This window comes from Pelobates fuscus, chromosome 8 (genome assembly GCF_036172605.1).
Source record: "Pelobates fuscus isolate aPelFus1 chromosome 8, aPelFus1.pri, whole genome shotgun sequence".
NCBI classification, from domain to species: domain Eukaryota; kingdom Metazoa; phylum Chordata; class Amphibia; order Anura; family Pelobatidae; genus Pelobates; species Pelobates fuscus.
The window spans coordinates 60,279,345-60,301,968 of NC_086324.1; the positions used below are offsets into that span (position 1 = coordinate 60,279,345).

General features: G+C 39.0%; 1 protein-coding gene across 1 annotated transcript in view; it reads right to left on the reverse strand.

Annotated features, from left to right (window-relative positions):
• Positions 1-22,624, reverse strand: part of TSPEAR (thrombospondin type laminin G domain and EAR repeats) — a 112,010-nt gene that overhangs the window by 25,304 nt on the left and 64,082 nt on the right. The window contains exons 3-7 of the mRNA XM_063429910.1: positions 21,586-21,824; positions 21,172-21,262; positions 20,714-20,873; positions 16,878-17,009; positions 12,855-13,087 (exon numbers count right to left, since the gene is read on the reverse strand). Of these exons, the coding sequence (XP_063285980.1) occupies positions 12,855-13,087; positions 16,878-17,009; positions 20,714-20,873; positions 21,172-21,262; positions 21,586-21,824 (855 nt within the window). The remainder of the gene's footprint in view (positions 1-12,854; positions 13,088-16,877; positions 17,010-20,713; positions 20,874-21,171; positions 21,263-21,585; positions 21,825-22,624) is intronic.

The following is a 22,624-nucleotide window of genomic DNA, read 5'->3' on the forward strand; positions in this document are numbered from 1 at the left end:
CATCTATGCTATGTTGAATACACTGATATAATGAGCGAGTTCGTGGCTTGCCAATGACTAATATGGCGGCCACGATCTAAACGGAAGTGACGTTGCGGTAAACGCGATACGTCACTTCCGGTATTACGAACTTACACAACAGCTGATGGTAATATCCCTCGTTGTGTTCGGTAAACCGGAAGACATCATTAACCAATAGAAAAGGACTCTTTGGGTATTTAAACCAGCGGGAAACTCAAGCAGGACACCGATTGAAAAAGCCTTTTGTACAAGGTGAAACGCGTCTCGGGAGAGGACTCATTTCTGCACCATTTATTTATGGGAGCTTTTTATTTGATTTTTATGTAAGTGTTTTACAATAAATTTATTTTTTAAATTTGAGTCCTTGACCTGCATCCACTTTTCCTGCTAACAAGAAGAGTAGTGCCCTCTTAAAGGCACATTGTCCATTTAACTGAGAGCCCAGTTCGCATTGGCTCATTTAAAGGTGAGCAAGTTTCTGTATTTGTTCAGATCCATTTTTGTGTTGAGGATAATACACTAGGACTTTGGTCCATTGTCCTTCTTTCTCCCTTTCTCTGAGGATTGATACACAGCCATTGAAGAAGCCTGGTATTTGCTTTATAATACCCCTGCGCTTATGATTTGAGCCTATCTCTTTCAGGCTCTGTACCATGTGAGTTTGTTACCATATAACTCTTCTCTCCTTATCCACCTAGTCCAGATATACTACACCATTATTTCCATTATATCTCATTCCCTCCAGATTTTTCTACATTTACATCCCTTTATAAAAGGGTGAGTTGATATATTCTTTAGCGCTCCACTGGGTCCTGTTTGTTGTGACCTTTCTACTCTCATCACCCCATTGTTTTGCATGTTATTGTGTTAAGGTTTGGAGGTACCTTCACGTGTGTTGAGCTGCTTAGTCATACTAGATTCTTCATTTCATCATTGTTTGAGCGCCTCTATAGCACGGTTTTTTTGTTAGCATTTTCAAACAGTTTATAACAGTAATATGGCGTTAATATGACATGCACACATTTTTTTTTAAAGGTGAGTCTATCTTGCTAGGTAGTTGCTTATAAGGAAACTGAAAATACTTCTTGACTCTCAAGAGGTTTAACGAAGCTTAACATGATGAGATAGTGTAACCAGCGATGCTACAATTTAGTCATACATACGGTAGTACGTGGGTGCAATTAAAACAAATAACTATTATGAATCCAATCAGGTATTTCTAACCCGGGCTGGATCAAGCTAAAGGTTGGCTTGAGCCCTGTGGCCCATGCCTGATAAGTTATGGAGGCGATTCCACTAAGTGTGGTTAGCGATTAAACCTACTGTGCTAAGTGTACTGAAATGATACAAAATAAAGTGACACACTAAACTGTGATTACTAGTTTGGCAGGGTAGCCGCTGGGCCTTATGTTCGGTGTGGGCGCATAAGAGGCTAACAGGGTATAAACTAATGGTTGCACTGTGATGCCCATCTCAGCTGGGATACATCTGCAGCAGCAGGGAGGGTGTCAGTTAAATAGGCTGGTATGCCCTCAGAGGTGCACCGCCCGGGGAAGGAGCATGCATGGTCCCTATGTTATACTACATGCTAGGAGTTTAACGTTCATATCAATGAGCAGACTATCTAGTTCACTGATTATAGAGCATGTTAGGCAGATTAACAGTGGTTGAGGTTCATGAGAGTTTGTTTGGGGCATAGGAGGCTGAGTGACAGTGGTTACTATGCCTGGTAATAAGTCCAAGTCAGCCAATGCCTTTTCATGGCTGAGTGTGTGCCCCACGTGTTAGTCGATGCAGTTGTGTGTCGCCCGTTTCGGCCGATCCTGCAGCCTCTGGGGTGTATTTATTGGTAGATCTGCGGCGTTTGCTGGCTGTGGTCTGCTCCTTCATCCTCCTGGTGTTTGGTGTCTGCTTCTGTTCGGGTGGTATAACGATTATCACGCCGCCGGCAGGCTTCAACCCCGGGGGCATCCCGCCTGGGAAGGCAGTCGTGGAGCCGGGCTTGATCTGTGGGTGGGTAAGGAGGGGCTTTTCAGAGGGTCCGACGCTTGTCTGTAGGCTCATGGTGTATGCTGCTTGTGGTCCTGTGGGCAGAGCTGCTTGCAGGTAGCTGCAGATGCAATTCCCGGCTTCAGTCGCATCTCCGTCATTTTGGCGCCCAGGCGTGGGGTGCGCCTTGCCAGGCAGGCTCAGAGGGTCAGAATTAGGCGGTGGTTCCCTCCAGTGAGGACCGGGATAACCCCCCCGGTCCATGGGGAGGGGAAGAAGGGGCCCGTGAGACACATCACTGGACTGTTGCACGGCAGCCAGGATCCAAAGCAGGACGGCGGCCGTCAGCCCTGCTCTCCACCCGCATAGGCCGCAGACCCCGAAGCCTCGCATCTCCCCCTGGGGCTGCAAAGCTCCCGATCTCAGGGACTGCAGTGGCACCGGCAACCACCCGGACATGAGAGGTGGCCTCTTGGCTCTGAGTCAGGCTTTTAAAGGAACACTATAGTCACCTAAATTACTTTAGCTAAATAAAGCAGTTTTAGTGTATAGATAATTCCCCTGCAATTTCACTGCTCAATTCACTGTCATTTAGGAGTTAAATCACTTTGTTTCTGTTTATGCAGCCCTAGCCACACCTCCCCTGGCTATGATTGACAGAGCCTGCATGAAAAAAAAACTGGTTTCACTTTCAAACAGATGTAATTTACCTTAAATAATTGTATCTCAATCTCTAAATTGAACTTTAATCACATACAGGAGGCTCTTGCAGGGTCTAGCAAGCTATTAACATAGCAGGGGATAAGAAAATCTTAATTAAACATAACTTGCAATAAAGAAAGCCTAAATAGGGCTCTCTTTACAGGAAGTGTTTATGGAAGGCTGTGCAAGTCACATGCAGGGAGGTGTGACTAGGGTTCATAAACAAAGGGATTTAACTCCTAAATGGCAGAGGATTGAGCAGTGAGGCTGCAGGGGCATGTTCTATACACCAAAACTGCTTCATTAAGCTAAAGTTGTTCAGGTGACTATAGTGTCCCTTTAACCCCTTAATGACCAAACTTCTGGAATAAAAGGGAATCAGGACATGTCACACATGTCCTGTGTCCTTAAGGGGTTAAGCTTGGTATTTTCTCCCAAATAAGGCCGATTCCTGCAGAAGCCTCTCCAGCCCGCGACCGGTCAGCATGGCGGTCGGGCCCTGCCCCCCGTACATTTATCTTTTTATTTCTACTTTATGCAATTTTATAATGTATTTAACTTTATAAAGTTTAATGAGAAAACAATAAAGTAAATTGAAATTACTTTTAACTAGTGATTAATGAGATCCTTGAGGTTGATGCTGCAAGACTAAATATTTGATATCTGGCTTGATTTTCATACGGAACAAACAAAGGTCTCCTATTTCGGTGATATTCAGACGACTTCTCTGTTTACAGAAATAAGGTATACAAATTATAACAAGTGGAGCGCTCTAAACAGTAGAGGGGTTTACTCACCCCTTTGGTACAGTGACAGTCTTGAAAAACGGAGCCAATACCATATAGGCTCCTGTCCATGTGAGTGGTTTCAGTCATTACTTACTACCAATTATCCATTTTTGGAACATCTGCACTATATTTTAGTTTTTCTTGTTTTTGTTTCCTTTTATATGTACATTCAAGTTTTTCAAGACTGTCACTGTACCAAAGGGGTGAGTAAACCCCTCTACTGTTTAGAGCGCTCCACTTGTTTGGTATAATTTGTATACCTTATTTCTGTATATTTGTTTTTTTATTGTGGGTAAGGGGTATTCCACTTTTAGTGTTGAGCAGCTTTTACATTTTGGGCACTGTAAAGAAACACTTTCTATCTCTTTATTGGGGTAGTTTTCTCTATTGATTAAGACTTCTCTGTTTGCTTATAATATGATTTCTCATCTGTGCATCTTAATTCTCCCGCCCCCCCCCCCCACCCCCACCACCACCTATTTTCCTCTTTTCTATTTTTTTACCTTCCTTATAGCAATGCCCAGCAGGAAGGCTGAGCTAGGTAGCCCACTTACTATTATTCTCTCCTTTTCCTTTTTATATATTTTTTTTCCTTCTTTCTCCTTTTTTACAAGTCATCTGCTCCTTCTTTCTCCTTTTTACAAGTACTCTACTCCTTCTTTCTCCTTTTTACAAGTACTCTACTCCTTCTTTCTCCTATTCTACAAATACTCTACTCCTTCTTTCTCCTTTTTACAAGTACTCTACTCCTTCTTTCTCCTTTTTTACAAGTCATCTGCTCCTTCTTTCTCCTTTTTACAAGTACTCTACTCCTTCTTTCTCCTATTCTACAAATACTCTGCTCCTTCTTTCTCCTTTTTACAAGTACTCTACTCCTTCTTTCTCCTTTTTACAAGTACTCTACTCATTCTTTCTCCTTTTTACAAGTACTCTACTCCTTCTTTCTCCTATTCTACAAATACTCTACTCCTTCTTTCTCCTTTTTACAAGTACTCTACTCCTTCTTTCTCCTATTCTACAAATACTCTGCTCCTTCTTTCTCCTTTTTTTTTTTTACAAGTAATCTCCTCCTTTATTTTATCCCTTTTTTTTCTATTTTTCTTTCCTATTTTAATTGTTAGCCTATTTAGGTTGGCTAGATTGGAAAAGGATCATGGTAGTTGTAGTTCTAAAATAGCTAGAGAGAATACCATTTGGTCACTTTAACCTTAGAGGCAGAGAAGTTCCAGGGAACAGTTGGATACCGTATCAGAATTTGCCGGTTTGAGCATTCCGTTTGAGAAACATCAAAAGCCATCTTGGCAGGAAAAATATACATTTGAATAGCAAAAGCAGCAGAAAGGGGATGTGTAAAAGATCGAACTTAATGCACTAAGGTCTTCTTTAAAGCCCTGATTATTATGTTACTTTCTAATTAAGCCTAACTTATTTTTCAGTTCAATTGCCACCTTCTGTGATAAAAAGGAAAAAGGTCTTTTATCTTAAGCATAACAGGAAGAGTATGTTAAAATATGACCTGCTATCTTCGAATGCTTTACTGAACATAGGTAATTGAGGTTTTAAACACAGTGAGAATGCTGATTAAAGAGGAAATGTTCATCCTGAAAACATTTAAAGACAGTATATTCATTGATATTTTTTAACCAGGTTATTATACTAAGGAGAGTGAAGGTACCAAATAATTTACTGTAAACAGTATTTACAGGTAAACTCGTAAGTAGATTTTTCCAAAAATAACCAGACTCATAAAGTTTTGGAATCCCCAACATTAAAGGGACATTATTGTCAGCTTAACGTAGTTGTTCTGCTTAATATAGTATGTTCCTAAAAGCTTTTTAATTTAAGCACTGCCTTGTCATAGAAAATACATTGTTTACATGGCTCCCTAGGAACACCTCCAGTGACAGCCACTAGATGTGCTTCCTGAGCCAGTCACTCAAACAGCCACTAGATGTGCTTCCTGAGTCAGTGCTGCATAGTGTCCACCCTCTGCATGGATGTGCTGAACTTTCCCCACAGAGATGCATTCACATCTTTACAAGGAGACGATTATAAGCCTCCCTATGCTTTGCTATGGGAAAGCATTGGATTGGCTGAGATCGTCATTTGGGATGATGTCAGCCAAAAAGGTGGAATGGATGCGGAGCCAGCGCCAGTGAACCCATGAGGTGCTGGAATAAAGTTTAGTTTTCACCCTTTTTAAGGGGAAAATGTTTTTTTACCACTATATTATGAGAAAAACACGTTTGTATTCCTGACCCTATAGTGTTCCTTTAATGTATTAAAGGTTAACGTTTACTTATGTGGAAATTACACCAGTGAATAAAAAAAATTGGAAATCCCCTATATATTTTTAAATGTACATTAATATGTATTTAATTCAGTTCAAGCACATCTAGGGCACATATTGTAGAGGCTTCTATTTTGTATCCTCTCTCTATGCTGACTGACGGGTGCAAAGGGCACAGCTTTTACCAGTGATTGACACGGAACCAAGATGAAGTTCCAAAATAGAGCAGTGTGGATTTCTGTAATTAAATTCATTTTAAAAAATGTGTTAAATTTAGGATAAAGTAAACATAGTGTTAAAAATCCTGAGAAATGACAGTTCCACTTTAAGTGTTAATGTCATTACTGTGTATTGTGTACTTTCCATTTCTATCACCTACCAATACAAAAAAGTATTGATGTTACCAAAACACACAATATAACAGGAAGGTATATTTAGCATCGTATCTGTTTGAGACCATTGATTTTAGATACTTCCCTGCATTCAATATCAGCACATTAAAGAAATATCGATCTGTATAATATACTTGGAGCAATATCATCTATGACTTTTAGACCAAGAGATGGTCAAGGACCACTGATCCTCAGTAAATGGATGCTTTACATTTACTTTACATTCCTTCTATATCTGATAACTAATGTATTTGCATTATTTGAAGCCAATTACTTCTAGAGAACTATAATAACTTTCATATGATCAGGTACTAGATGACCATAAAATACAAAAAAAGAATTAATTTGCTAACATTTTACAGAGTTATTCACTAAAGTGAGGATTTAAAGTGAATTTCAACTTAACCCCTTAAGGACCAAACTTCTGGAATAAAAGGGAATCATGACATATCATACATGTCATGTGTCCTTAAGGGGTTAAAGGTCAAAATAGCCAAGATGGAAAAATTTGGTTTGGTTACTCTGGTCATTATTATTATTATTATTTTATTATTTATATAGCGCCAGCAAATTCCGTAGCCCTGTACAATGGGATGAACTTGAAATTCAATTTGAATTCATTTTGGATTTCCACTTTAGTAAACAACCCTGTTAGTGTTTGCAGCTCAGTGACGTTTATTATATATTTCAAGCCCTACTGTGTATTATAGTGCTAGATGGAAAATCTAGCCTTACATATAATACTTTAGGCATCACGTACTGATCGATCTGATTATAAAGTTTAAACTAGGCAGAAGGACATGTCTAGCTCGGGGCTGGAGTGCTACATTAGCGAAAGGGAATGTGTATCCCTTAATACATTTCCAAAGAAGACAATGTTTCCAAACTTTAAACCTCTGTATCTGCTTTCCAAGTGTCTGCACTCCCTGTACATATCTCTGCCCAGCTAGAATAAGGGATCTGGTACTGCAGTAAGAAGCTGGCCGCTGTGTAGGTCTGATCAGCACTGGGCTCAGTAATTGCAATCTTTTATTGAAGCCCTTTTGAGTAATGTACGCAAGCCTATCACACAGCATATCACCTATACAGACCTAAACAGGGGACGGGAAGAACACATTGACTATGTATTAATGTAGTGCCTGGGCCCACTTTGCACACCCGTTGCTCATTTCTATATTTAAATCTTCATATTCCATATTACATTTCATATCGCATCTCACCATCACCCTTTAAATATCACAATTTACTTACTTTTGAACTGCATCCCTTGTAACAGACACCCTGTTCATTTGTCTGGCCATTGGATTTATAACATTGTTACAATTGAACTCACAGTACTATACCCCAAAACATATGAATTTGGAAACAAACAGCCATGTTAATTTGTTCGTATAACGGAACAAACAACCTAACAAACTGTCGAACAAGAGACCTCCCAGACCGTGTGCCGCCAATTGACTCATTGACTCTGTGCCATACCGCAACTACAACATTCTAAGTGGTTCACTGGGTGGCCGTCGATTCGTATGCACGAACACATGGCGGCGGCATTTGTCAAACGCGTCCAGCGGGAATTGGTCGTCGAGTGTCTGGAACTATTTTCGGGCACTCGAACTCCCAAACACCGCTGAGACTTCCAGGACCACTTAGATTCGTACTAATTCATCCCAAGGAGGCGGCGTTCGGTAAAACCACCATACGAACAAGGCGGCACACAACCAGCAAACTCACAAACAATTGCGTGAATGGTTGTTCAATATTTTTAAACATATAAAAGGGACGGCCGCACCAGCTGAATGCATGGAACTATTTTGGGCAGGAGACTCGTGTGCGGCTGGGCAGAAATGGGACTTCCACCTATCTCCCGAACCCCTGAACCGATTTGCATGATTTTTTTATATGTTGGTCCTCTAATTATGCTCTATCCGAATATATAAGTTTTATGTGAATTGAATGTGTGTTTATAATATTTCTGAAAATGTGTAAAAAGTTTCATTTTTTTCACTTGGAGATAATTGAGTTGATACAGTAATTACCTGAATTATCTACCAAGCAGAGGGGAGGAATTTACTGTAATGAGTGTTTAACTTTGTGATTGTACACTATTGGCTGTTGAATTTATTTTTCGGTGCCCCACAAGGTCCACATGGGTGGTAACCTTGTGAGAAAAGTTGCATAAAAGGCCAACCTGGCACATAAAACTCTCAGATCTGCTTAACACTCAACACGTAGCCTTGTCTCGTGTCTGTAGGGAACCTGCTTCCAGCTAATCAATAGCTCTTGTAAGAGCTCTGCTATTCCTTCTCTACTGGTTCGGCTGTTAGGACATCTGGAGAATACTGCAGCACAGCTTCTCGAAAGGGAAAAGGACGTCTCCAACGGCATACACCCCTCTGATACTGAGAGTGGCCGTTACATCCCTTATTTACCCTGCGTGATACGATATTTTGTGCCAGAGCCCTAATTTTCAAATTTTTTTATAATTCATCAGCAACCCGTCATAAAACACTTCCCATCCTATATTTCACCCATGAATTTTTAAATTTAATTTTGTCGCCAATATCATTCTTTACTTGCCGTGTCTCATAATTATGCCATATTTCTTACAATGCCATTATTTACTCTAATACAGCAACATACCATATTGTAAACCAGGCTACCTTCTCTCAGTAGAAGAAATATGCCAATGGGCTAAAAAGCATGTTTTAACCCTTTCACTGCGAGGGAGATGATGTCACACCTGCAGTCAAAAGGTTAGGTAAATCCTTCCCTGCACTGGACATTATTTTAGTTACATTATTTTTATAATCTCACATCATCCCTCTTTGCTCTCCTAATTTGCCCTTTATAGTCTACTATAAATCCTACATCTTCTGCTCTGGCACGAGACAGTCAGCTTCTGAGCTTTTAGAACAGAAGCCAGTTTCACAGCTGTTTATATATAAATTCTTAATTTATTCACAGCATGTCCTTGCCTGTACTTCAAGGCCCCTGGGGTGCTTCATAATCGCACAAAAATCTTTTCATCATTTTTCAAACTTTCTCTTCAAACGGCCTTAAACAAACTTTACGGAGCCTGTTCTGTTCAACTGCGATATTTATCAAAACATGTTTATAGGAAATGAGGCTGGACATCTGCCTCAATAAATGCTGTCTTCTCATTCCATGTGGTCAGTTTCTGCAACTGTAACAATTTTATTTATGACTAGATTGTGTCACAATCCAATAATGTATTCTTTTATAATTTCTAAGCATGAATATTTGCAGGACATAATCAGTGCAGAGAGTTGACACTCCAGTGTACAAAGCCCTTTAAATCCCAAGTGATACTTTGTTCATTTTGTAGATTTAATTTGTCTTTTAATTCACCTTCAGCGTAGCACTTGTTCTGTGCTCATTATGTGTTGAGCAGGAATTTCATGCAGAGCTTGTTGCTGTGTGATGGGAATTCTGAAACAGCAAACATTTCATTTCTACATAGAGATGTCCCGAACAGTGCGCCAGCGAACTGTTCAGGACATCTCTATCTACATTGTACTTGGAAGTGTTCCAATGCTTATGCAAACTGACTTGTGATGAAACAGCAAATATTTAAAGATATTAATAAGGGACACTAGAAAAACCACCACAGATAAAGTTTTGGGGTGTGTTTTGAAGTTATTGGGAACTTCAACATGTGCTACCTTCTAACAAAGGCTCAGCTAATATATATATTACATTTTAAATACTTCTAGAATCTTTCCTCCTTTTTATCAGCCAGTTGTGAGTAGCACAACTTTTGGTGGAACCAAGGTTGACCTCAGCAATTAAAGGGACACTATAATCACCAAAATAACTTTAGTCTAATATAGTAGTTTTTGTGTATAGATCATGGCCATGCAGTCTCACTGCTCAATTCACTGCCATTTAGGAGTTAAATCACTTTTGTTTCTGTTTATGCAGCCCTAGCCACACCTACCCTTTATGTGACTGACACAGCATGCATGAAAACAAAATGGTGTCATTTCTAATCAGATGTAACTTACTTTAAAATGTTTATCTCCTGTTCTGTAAATTGCTCCTGGGGCGTCTAGCAAGCTATTAACAGAGCAGTAGATAAGAAATTCTAATTTAAACAGAATGTGCAATAAAGGAAGTATAAACATTAGATGTCTTTTATAGGAAGTATTTAGGAAGGCTGTGCAAGTCACAGGCAGGGATGTGTGACTAGTGCTGCATAAACAAAGTGATTTAAGTTGCAGAGAATTGAGCAGTGAAATTGCAGGGGCATGGTCTATACACCAAAATGTCTTCATTAAGCTAAAGTTGTTATAGTGACTGTAGTGTCCCTTTAATATACATTTAAAAATAAGGGAACACCCCAAACACCATAACTAGTACATCTCGCTGTAGTGTTTATGGTGCCAGGGCTGCCCTGCCTTCGTTAAAAATCAATAGTCAAAGAGGATTACATATCCCACCACCGTGCAGGACTGATTATTGTCTACCAGGGTTTTTTCTGATATCCTTTTTCTCATTTCTCCGCTTTCCTGTCCCCCCTCTTTATTTTTATTTAAATTTTTTGTTTGTGTTTGTTACTTATATAGCCATTACGGTTTAGCAATGTCTTGCAGTAACAGCCTCCTTGTTACCACCAATTAGCCATCCCACCTCCATGGCCGAAATCGAGTTCCAGTCCGCTCACAATCCTCAAAACCAGTTTATAATTATAGTCCACTAGCGATGCCTACCAGGCACCTCCAATTACCTTTAAATGGTCTGTACACCGCCGCCTCCCTACCGAATCCCCAAGAGAACCACTCTGCAAACCTCTACTCCAGTGTTTGGTGGGGAGCAAATCAATCAACAGACAGGGGACTCCTAAACATTCCATATCCACCCGATACTTCTAGTCCACCGGTGACCCACCAAAAATGCCCTACAGGAAAATAAATCACAGCTGTCGATATGTTACAACGGGCCCCAATGGAACATTAACCACACTTCACTCTAATGACCCAGTGATTTACCCCTTAACTAGCAACAAAATAGCCCTGGGTGACAGAGTCTAGGTCCCACTGTCTGACTATAAACGGAATTTAACAAACGACAACCAATTTTAGAATTGTTTTCTCTTTTTTATTTAAACAAAAGCGGTGTCTTGCCCAAAACACTAAACCACCTCCGGTAACCAATGTCACAGTTTAAGTTGATGTTTATGTTTATGCAGAACTGCCTTTCCATGTTTCTCTATAAAAAATTTGCAACATTCCTCACCTGCCATGTTCCTATTCCCAAATGTATAATGGTTATGGGCATGTACATGCTGTTGTGGCAGTTCAAGTCAACTTGTGATTTTTTGCACAAACAAAATAAAGAATTACAAAAAAAAAAATAGTCAAACCATTTAACTTACCCCTTCTTACCTGGGGCCCACCAAGTGACACTCCCCACATCCACCACTTCTTATGAAGAGATAGAAACTCCTGAGCAGGAGCTTTCTTATCTCTCCTGAACTAAGCCCTGCCATGCAGGCCTAGCTTAATGGTTGAGAGTGTGGTGTAATCACCAAATTAATATATATATATTACACAAGGTTCGTCTACATTAAAAGGTATTTATTAGAAGGTAACAACACAATACTATAAATTTATCACAAGCACACAGCCCAGACCCACGGAGCAACAACCCTTTTTAAATCTATCTATCTATCTATATAGTAATCCCCTTCCCCACACGTTTGATCTCACCCACGGTTAGGCCTTCACATCTAGTAATGGCTCACTGCTGCAAGTTCAACATCACATCCACCAAGGAAGAAAAGGAAGCAACAGACTGATTTCTTGCCTTGCCTTATGTTATATACCCTTAGTTGAGATGATGTGTTTTACATCACATCCTGTTCATGCATCACTTCCTTTAGCAATTGTGGGAGGGAAGGAAAGATTCTTAGCCCTCCTACCTAGACCTGTTTCTTTGTTTAAGGAGGTCCTGAAAGGAACATAAATTACCATGCAAGGAAGACAAGTTACCACAGAGAGCATCAGCTGGTTTCTCTCAGCCAATGAACCAAGTCCTACACCGCCGGCTTTAGCTCAGATAGGGAGCTTCCGACTCTCCATAGGAAGTAGTGGAGGCAAGGAGCAGCATTCTGTGGACCCTTGGTAAGAAGTCAACCTTTTCTAAAAGAGTACCTTTGATCTCATGTAAAACTTATGCTATTTTTAATGAGTGAAACATTCTGTTTATAAACTGTGCTAGCAGATTTTCTAGCAAGTGCATAGATTGGGAGAAAACCATTTTTAGAAATAGGTCTTTCCCCTGATAAAGAATTAAGTTACGGGGAGACCAGCAGAGATCACCCCCAGACAATCCTTCTGCCCACAGCGTATGCTAATATAGCCACATTTAAGAGAATTTGCAATTCAGCTATTCCATGATGACCAATTTTTGATCAATCATTTTTGTTTAGTGAATAACTCTGTGTATGTTTATATTTCCAAAATAAAATTAACTTAAACAAAATAGTTTGCCAAGATCTCTCACAATAATTTTTTTTAGCATTTGGATTACAGTGCAATGAAGTGACAACCAGTTTTAAACATGTATACCAAAATATCCAAACTTTTAAAAAAACAATTCTGACCTCAGAAGGTTTCGTGATTCAGATATGTTTGGTGATGATATCCTTACCCGTTTTCCTATTGTAAAATGTTTCCATGCTTGTGCTTGGTAGGTGATGAAGTATTGATGGACTTTAAACTTCCCGTCGCTCCACTTGTAGAGGACTGATCCAGGCTGATTATTCCTGTTGGCCATCACAGCAAAATGGCCGACTCCCGGGATATGGAAGATTTCCAATCCCATAGTCTCAGAGGTAGTGGCCAAATTCTGATATTCTTCCACATAGTCCAATCTCTCTTTTCCTGGTCATACATAGAATGACATGGCAAAGTTGTAAATATGAAGTACATGTATATACCTTACTTATTATTAAATACACTAATTCGGGTTATAAATTCACCTCCATATGTATCCCTAAATCCACTCATTAGGATAAACATAATTTTGTTTATCAAGCCTCGAAAGTAGGGGTGTCTGACATTAGCCCTCCAGCCACTACTGTACTACAATACCCATAATTATCTTACAGTCAATGTTATCTAGACTTCTTAAATTAAAAGTCACACCTAGGGAATCTTTCAAAATTTATACATTTAAGATTTTAAGTTAATGCACACCATATTAGCTTTTAATATGTCTGCTGTTTTTTTAAGAATATAATATTAATATAATATTTAGAAACTAGCGTCTCCCCAATCAATTGCTCTTGGCCATCTTCCACAGTGAAGCTATAGTGCAGGGCTTAGTGAGCTGGATACAATTTAGCCTTAGAACCCTTTGAATACACTTCAGACTACCAAAGGCATGACATCTTAAAGCAGATGGAAGGCAGATTTTCACTAAGGAAATCCAGATCCCTCTTATTACACATACTGTAAATCACATGGTTTTGTGTACCTAAACCTGGCACTCTATGGCTGGGAGTACGTTGCATTTGAATTGTCAGTTGAGTAACGCAAACATTAATATATTTGTGTTTACCATGTATGAGGTTGTTTTTTTGTTGTTGCTGTTTTACTACATAGAGAATTAGAATTTTTTGTACAGGGAAAATAGGCTGCATACTTTTAACCTACTTAAGCAACTTTACTTTATGATTTGAACTTATATAAATGACAGTTTCTTACAAAAACACAACACAAATAGTTTTTAATTGAATCTGTAAAGGCACCGAAAGGATTAAAGAAAATGTGTGCTATATATTTAGTTTTTACCCACTGAATTTAGTTTGCATTTCCTTTTTGCAAAAAGCATTATTTTAACTCCATTAAACTATATTTTGGGTTTTATTTTTCTTCTTAAAAATATTAAATATACAGTCTTTTTTTTTTATTTTATTCTTTATTTTGTTCACTCAGCATGTCAAGATGGCAATATTTTACAATATGTGGGCCATTGCCCTAATAATTCACACACAACAATATATGCATAGCTGATATTGAGTCATGGTCCCATGCTGAGTGTTTTTTTTTTTTTTGTGTGTAAAACAGGTTGGTCAAAGTTAGAACATAACAGATTAACGACTCTCTGGACACCAAGTAAGGCAAGGGCTAATTAGGGGCATTAGAGTCTCTCAGACTGTAGTGTGCCAGGGAGAGAGGTGCCCCCACCAAGGGTGTATCGCAGTTAGTTATCTCGTGTTTTGGCTTAAGGAGTTGGGGGGGGGGGGGATGGCCTGAGCTCGTGTTATATCAAACCTCAGTCGTCGCACCGTCAGGCCTAGTTGGCTCAGGTTGGGTCCAGATCATGCAGGCTTCTCACCCAGTAGGTAGTCCCTTGGTATGTGAAGGTGAGGAGCCGTGGTGTTCCCCAGCGGTATTGTATGTTGTTAGATCTCAGGTGGTGTAGACCTGGTTGCAGCGATTTGTGCCAACTTAGGGTATTTCTCGTTAGGTCGGGGAACAACAATAATTGAGAGTCCTCGAATGATAGAGGGGTTTTCCCTCAGGTCGCTGTGAGTACTGCGCTCTTATCTTGGTGGGATTGGAATCTCACAATAATGTCGGCCGTGGCGGTAGGGGGTGCGTTTGTAGATTTGGGCAGGCGGAACAGTCCATCTATTTTGACAAGTTTTGCCTGTTTGGGCTGCAGTAATGATGCTATTAGGCGCCTCACATAGTGTGGGAGGTCTGTTAGCCCTACATCCTCAAGTACCCCTCTGACCTTTAGGTTGTTTCTCCTTCTGTGGTCCTCCATGGCCTCCACCTTCTCTGCTGTGCCCATTTGAAGTCTGTGGAGATCAGACATTTGTTGTTCCAGAGTGTTAAGACGTGTGTCTTGCGAGTTTGTTTTGACTTCTAGGTGGGTAATCCTCGTGGTGGCCCCCTCCATGGCCTCTTTGAAGTGTGTTCTGTCGGCTTCCATGAACATTTTTGTCAGCAGGGCTGCTGTGACCGGTTCTCCTGCCGGGGATGCTTTGGCCTTGTGCCCTGTGGACTGGCTGATCGCTACGCTTTTTCCTGGGTCTGGGTAAAAATCTCCAGATGAGTCAGAGTTCCCGTCTTCTCCCATGCGGCCTTCTGTGAGTTTTGCAGGAGTTCGCCAATATCGTGGCTTAGAGGGGTTTTATCCGGTCTTGGTTTTTTATTTTTCTTTCCCATTTTCTGTGCCTCAACCAGCGGTGAAGGTTTGGTGGAGGTGGACGCCCGATTTCCGCTGTTATATCAGGTTAATTGCTCGTTTTGGTACGGAGCTCTTTACAGTGCGTCTGTGCTGGTCTGCGGCTAGCTCCGCCCCACTAAATATACAGTCTTAACAAGGCATACTGCCATGAACTGTAAGTTCTGTCTAATCTTATCTACCTTATAAAATCATCTGTAGGGTACATCCACTCATGACTCCACTTCCTACTCTAATAAATATTTTGTGAACAAAAATACATTTTGGAATTCTAAACTGCCTTCAACAATATTTTAGGTATAGGCACTAAACAAGGTATTCCGATTAATTGACAAATTGATTGCAAATTAGCCATGCTGTAATAATAGCCAAACCGAAGAATTTTTCTTTGGCCTAAATTTGCAATTTACTTTTCAATTCACCATAATTCTTCATTTAGCAAATAAAGCTCATTAATGATTTCCTGGATGGAATCCAGATTTAGAGACAATGGAGTCATGCCCAATCTCAGAGCAAGACTAGAAAAGCGTTATCACTTTTTTATTATTACATACTAGTAGACTAATTTAGATTATCGGTTAGATTATTAGATATTACACTTGGAATAACATTATTACTAAACCGGCAATTTATTGGTTAAATTAACAAGTTTTCTCTTTGTTTTACTGGAGGATAACGTTTAGCTGATTAAAACAGATAATTTAACAAATGCCATCTCCATTTCCTCTGCTTACAGATAAAGATTTAAATTTTTTTTATATTAACAGTCTCTGAACTATGTGAGGGCGGTGGGGAGGGGGTATTTTCCAGGCTCCTTGGAATAAAAGTCTTCCCTTTATAGTGCGTGTTATGTTTTCCCGGAAAGTCTTAACCTCTGGGCGTGCCATGCAATGATTAACTTAAAAGGCTCCATAAATCTTAGAGAGAGCTTTTAATTCATTCACTCTACCAGAAAATCAGACAAGCAGGCTGCAAAGCATAATTTGATTTTCATAAAGATTAAAAACGAATATACTGCCCGCAGTGCTGTAAAACTCTATCTACACATGAGCTTTGAGAAAAATAGAGGATGATTCACATGCTGCGATATGTGCGGCCACATCAAAGATAAAGCTTTGCTAAAAGATTGGTTAGACTGGGTGAGATTTGTGGACCATGTAGCCGGTCATCAATTAGTAGAGAGAGAGAGAGAGACTGTGTGTGAAAGGATCCAATAATTAATTAAGGAACAGGAATCAGTCAGCAGTCACAAAAAACACGTCATGCTACCTGCAAAATCAAAGGTAATTTAGAGAAATGACTTGGCAAAACGTGTGCATTAATACCAACATTCTAAACCATTTGTGGCATGATTGGATACTGAGTCCACCTTGTAGCACTAAAGAAAAATAAATTATTTGCCACACTACAAAATGGAAAAAACTGTAAAGCAAAATAATTTTAGTGTGCAGGGAGCAATTTTCTTCCTCTTACTTTCAAGTACTGTGATCCACTTTACACCGTTACAGAGGAAGAGCCCCTTGAGAGATGTATCAATCCAGAATTGAGACATTTCACTGTCAGTGCATGGAGGCTGTTGGCCCAAAGTCACCTTCATATCAGCTTCTAAACACAATCCAAACAAGACAGTTGTATGTTGTAAGTTGTATGTACATACATATTAACCAATTTACATACATAAATACTAACATACATGCATACACAAGGTTAGTCAGTAAACAGAGAAATGCAGTGAACTGAAAATAGAAGTGGAAAAACTGGGATAAATTAGACAAATTGGAAAATCATTGAGGTTAGAGAATTTTCCCAGGGCAACTTGTTTAGCCTATATTCTTCAGTTTGGTTTTCAGTAAACCACAATTTACTGTTTCGGGAACAAATGCCAAAGAGCATCATGCAGTTTAAATCTTCATGACATTTGATATAATTTACTGAGAAAATAATCTAGCTCTGTTGATATGGCATATTTTAGTGAGTCAAAGCTTTTGCCTTAATTAAAGGCAGGGGCACAAGGTGAGGGATGTAGCACAAGGGTGTTTCCTTACACCTTCCCAAAAACACCAATGTCAGCCATTGAAGGAATCACTAATTTTCTCAAGAACCGCATCATACGTGCTCATAGTATGTCTATATATAGGGTTACCGTGTCCACCAAGGTATATAAGGTGAAGCGATTAGGCAATTAAGAATCCTGTAGAAAATGCATTATAAATACTGCAGGGCAGCCCTTTTCATGCGTTTTCATAAATTTTGCAACATTATATGTGTCCCTAAAAACATGGTGGATCTGCTAATCCAATCTATATGCATACAAGAGAAGGTTACTCGTTGTGATCTACAGACCAATAGGGAGATTCCACTGATACTTGCTGACTTGCAGGCTTTGAAATAAAAGTAAAACTTTGTTCCTACATTTACAAAGGTACAGTGAGGGAAAAAAGTATTTGCTCCCCTGCTGATTTTGAACGTTTGTCCACTGACAAAGAAGTGATCAGTGTATAATTTTAATGACAGGTGTATTTTAATAGCGATAGACAGAATAACAACAACAACAAAAAATCCAGAAAAACACATGTCAAAAAAGTTATAATTTGATTTGCATGTCATTGAGTGAAATAAGTATTTGGTCCCCTATCAATCAGCAAGATTTCTGGCTCCCTGGTGTCTCTTAAAGGGAGTGCTCCTAATCTCAGCTCATTGCCTGAAAAAAGACACCTGTCCACAGAAGCAATCAATCAGATTCCAAACTCTCCACCATGGTCAAGATCAAAGAGCTGTCCAAGGATGTCAGGGACAAGATTGTAGACCTATACAAGGCTGAAATGGGCTACAAGACCATCGCCAAGCAGCTTGGTGAGAAGGTGACAACAGTTGTGATTATTCACAAATGGAAGAAACACAAAATAACTGTCAGTCTCCCTCGGTCTGGTGCTCCATGCAAGATCTCACATTGTGGAGTTTCAATGATCATCAGAATGGTGAGGAATCAGCCCAGAACTACACGGGAGGACCTTGTTAATGATCTCAAGGCAGCTGGGACCATAGTCACCAAGAACTCAATTGGTAACACACTACTCCGTGAAGGACTGAAATCCTGCAGTGCCAACTAGGTCTCCCTGCTCAAGAAAGCACATGTACAGGCCCATCTGAAGTTTGCCAATGAACATCTGATTGATTCAGTGGAGAACTGGGTGAAAGTGTTGTGGCCAGATGAGACCAAAATCGAGCTCTTTGGCATCAACTCTAATCGCCGTGTCTGGTGGAGGAGAAATGCTGCCTATGAACCCAAGAACACCATCCCCATCGTCAAACAAAGAGGTGGAAACATTATGCTAAGGGGACAGGACACCTGCACCGCATTAAAGGGATGATGGACAGGGTCATGTAACGTTAAATCTTGGGTCAGAACCTACTTCCCTCAGTCAGGTCATTGAAAATGGGTTGTGATGGGTATTCCAGCATGACAATGACCCAAAACACACAGCCAAGGCAACAAAGGAGTGGCTCAAGAAAGTGCATAATCCCTCCTGAGATATGTGCAAATCTGGTGGCTAACTACAAGAAAAGTCTGACCTCTGTGATTACCAGCAAGGGTTTTGCCACCAAGTCGAAGGGGTGAAATACTTATTTCACTTATTGACATGAAAATCAATTTATACCTTTTTTGACATGTGTTTTTCTGGAAATGTTTTTGGTTATTCTTGCTGTTAAAATACACCTACCATTACAATTATAGACTGATCATTTCTATGTCAGTGAGCAAACTTTCAAAATCAGCATGGGATTAAATATTTTTTTCCCTCACTGTATACAAAGGTACCATAGCCTTTTACAAGTGGAGATTCCAGGAAATATATAGAGGTAAGTAATGGCATTGATATTTTGGAAAGCAATACATTGTAATTGTGTTGAAATGAAATTGAATTGCAAATTCTGATTCAAAGTTTGCAATTTGATTCCAGTTGGAAAAATTCTATTATTTTGCTATTATTTTAGATTTTGGCTACTCTGAACTTAATTTTACATTTTAAATTCACCCCAATTCACTTTTCATAAATAAACCCCCCAATAATTAGGGAGCTGAAGATTAAAAGTCCAATTCACCTGGTCTGTTTAAGGGAATAGGATTCACAAATAACATCAAATAATGGGGACAATACAGTCAGGTATTAATAGCCAAATTAGCAAATGTATATATCTAACCAGGTGTAAGCGGAAAGGTAGTACAAACAGACTGAAATAACCGAATTGGCCTTTGGAGAATAGCCAAATACACTTCACGCTGGTTGAAACTGCCGATTTTGGGAAACCGGGACAAAGGTGCTGTTCAATATCTTCTGAATTGATTTCTAAAAATCCTCAGAAGTCCTCAAAAGTTGCTAGTCCAATAATTAGTTGTCAATGGCATTGAACCGTATACATTGCGGATGGTAGATCAATGGCATGCACAACAAAACAAATAAAAGCCTTTGGAAAGTGATGACAGTATTTTGAGTGCCCCTCACTCCGCCCAAAAGTGAAGACAGTGTCAGAGTGTGGAAACGAATGACACAGAAGAAGAGTGTTTCGAATTTTCCAATCATAATGGTGATGTGTTTGCAGTGTTTTTGGCACCTATTTACGAATGTACCCTTTATTTGTTACTACAATAAATAACTGTTTATTTTCTTTACACTTTCACAGGGAGTGCTAGTTTGTTTTTACTTTGCTGAAACATGGAGTTATTTGTTCCTATCTCTTAAGACACATTTAACGCATTCAGCGATGTCCTTTCAAGAGCAAAACTGATTGTGTGTCAGTGTGTGTGTGGCAGTTTGTTTGTGTAGAGAAAGAGAATGTTCTTTTATATATTATGTGAAGACTATTAATCAGTTGGACTGTTGAAAGGGTGATGAATATTCACATGTAAACAGATTTAAGCAGATTTATATATACATGTCAAGAACTGCAAAGTAAATTGATCTTGATCCATGCATGTATGCCTATCTTTCCAAACATCATTGGCAGTCAAAATCTGAAATTCAATCTAAAATGTCACGTGATCACCAATCATTGAAATCCTTGAATTTACGGTATATTCTGTTTTTCTTAGTACATAACGTATCTCTCAATGAGTCGTATTCAAGAAAATACTTTGACACTATTCATTTCTATTTTAAGTCACATATTATAGAGGATCGTTGAAATAAATATCAATAAGAAGGCCAAAATGTCCAATTTACAACCAATCAAAATGTATAGATTTTATCCTGTAGTCCTACTCTAACCATCTAAGACCCTGAAATAACAGTATTGCCTGTCCTACTGACCATATGGATACATAAGATGCACTTCACTGTCTTCAGTCTTCACCGGAAGCTCTTTCAGCACCTCTGGGATGGACAGCTCTGCCAGCCTTGGTCTAGCATTTGGACAAATTGTAGTTGTTGCATCAGATCCTGGTAGTAGAACAAGCTGCCTCATCAAGCCCTAAAAAAAACAACACACAAACATTTCAAATGTGCAGCTTAGTTGATCAGCTGGTAATTTGTTTAAAAAGACATAATGAAAACCTCTGCAATTGTACCAGAGGGAATCACGAAAACCGATAAAATTAACGAAAAGTTGTCATATCCTAGTGTCAAAGAACATGTAGAGAAAGGTGGTGAAAAATAAATTCTTAGGCACACATAAGAAATACCATATGCTGTATTGAGATTTACACCTCCATTAAAAGCAGAATATAGTATAGTATATTGAAGGTAAGCACTGAGCTTTTGATACTTACTGAGAAGAAACCCTTCCGACGTCTTCTGCTACCAACATAGATTGAGGAACCAGTTGTGTTCAAAGATACAGGGAAAGGTTTATCCAGGACTCTATAATATATAAGTATATATATATATAGTATAGTATAGGCATAGCAGTTATCATTAACATGATCATATAGCATAACATTCTATGTTAGCATAATGCACAGCTTGGGTGTTATAACTATTCATATATGTGCTTTATATTAGATCAGTTTTAACATTATGCCAAGGCTCACTGTAGATGTTAAAGCATACCAGACCACAGTGGCCATGGATGGACAATATCTATGTTTGCATCTAATAGTTGGCATTAAAGACTAAATGTTTGGATCACTCTTACTGTGGCATCACTTATACACTTATACACACGTACACTGCTCTATACTTACATTTCCACAGGCACGCTACAGTCAATGGTCAGGGACACAGAGTTTCCAGACACAGCTAGAACCAATGTGTGCCATTGATTGTCAGCCAGTAAAATGCCTCTGAAGGTGACTTTTGTCTTTAATCCATTGGAGTGTTCAGGACTCCAAAATAGAAAGTGGAGCTTGTTTTCTGAATATCTGATTCCAAGAAGGACATGTTTACTTCTCTCTGTGACCATGGTGAACAAGTACTCATTTTTCTGTAAAAATATAAAGTATCAATTAAGATCTGTGATACTGGAAATGTATTCATATCAAAAATAAAATAAAGTCTATTGATTATTGGTTATTTTCTATTCTCTGAGTTAGAAAATTCCTAAGATTTTTACTGTGCAAAAGCAATGTGAATATAGCATTGAAAATATTCTAAGTTATCTTTAATTTTAAGAAATATGCATTGAAATGTTGAAGTTTTTACACAGATTCTTAGGGTTTTCTCTTTAATCTCTGGATCTTGAGGACAAGGGGCAGAATCTTAACATCTTGGTCTTTTCAAGACTATCATTTCTTATTTTAGAACCAAGACACAGAGCTTTCTATTAGAGCTTTTATTCCAAAAATGAAATGAAAATCCTACTATCCTGTTTAAAATTAGGATATCTTGAAGTTAGCATTAGGGTTTCCACAAGCACTGGTTTTCGTAAGTACATTTTAAAAAGTCAAAAGTCGCATTGAAGAATCTTCACTATTGGCCATTATATTGAGAAGACATTAAACTCTCAATGAGGTATATTGATTAAAATTAGAAGCGTAGCAGCAAAGTTTAATGAGAGTGTTACTTTTTACAAAGGGATTTTGATAATTGGCCAGTGTATTATTATTTTGACCAGTGAATTATATTTGTAGGCAGTAATAACTATAAACATTTGACTTAAACATTAATATGGGTAATAGAACCACTAGATGTAACTATAGCCATTAGATTTGATGACACAATGTAGTGACTGCAATGTCCAGTAAGGTGTTATGGGTAAAATCTGTAAGAATTCATGCGAACCTG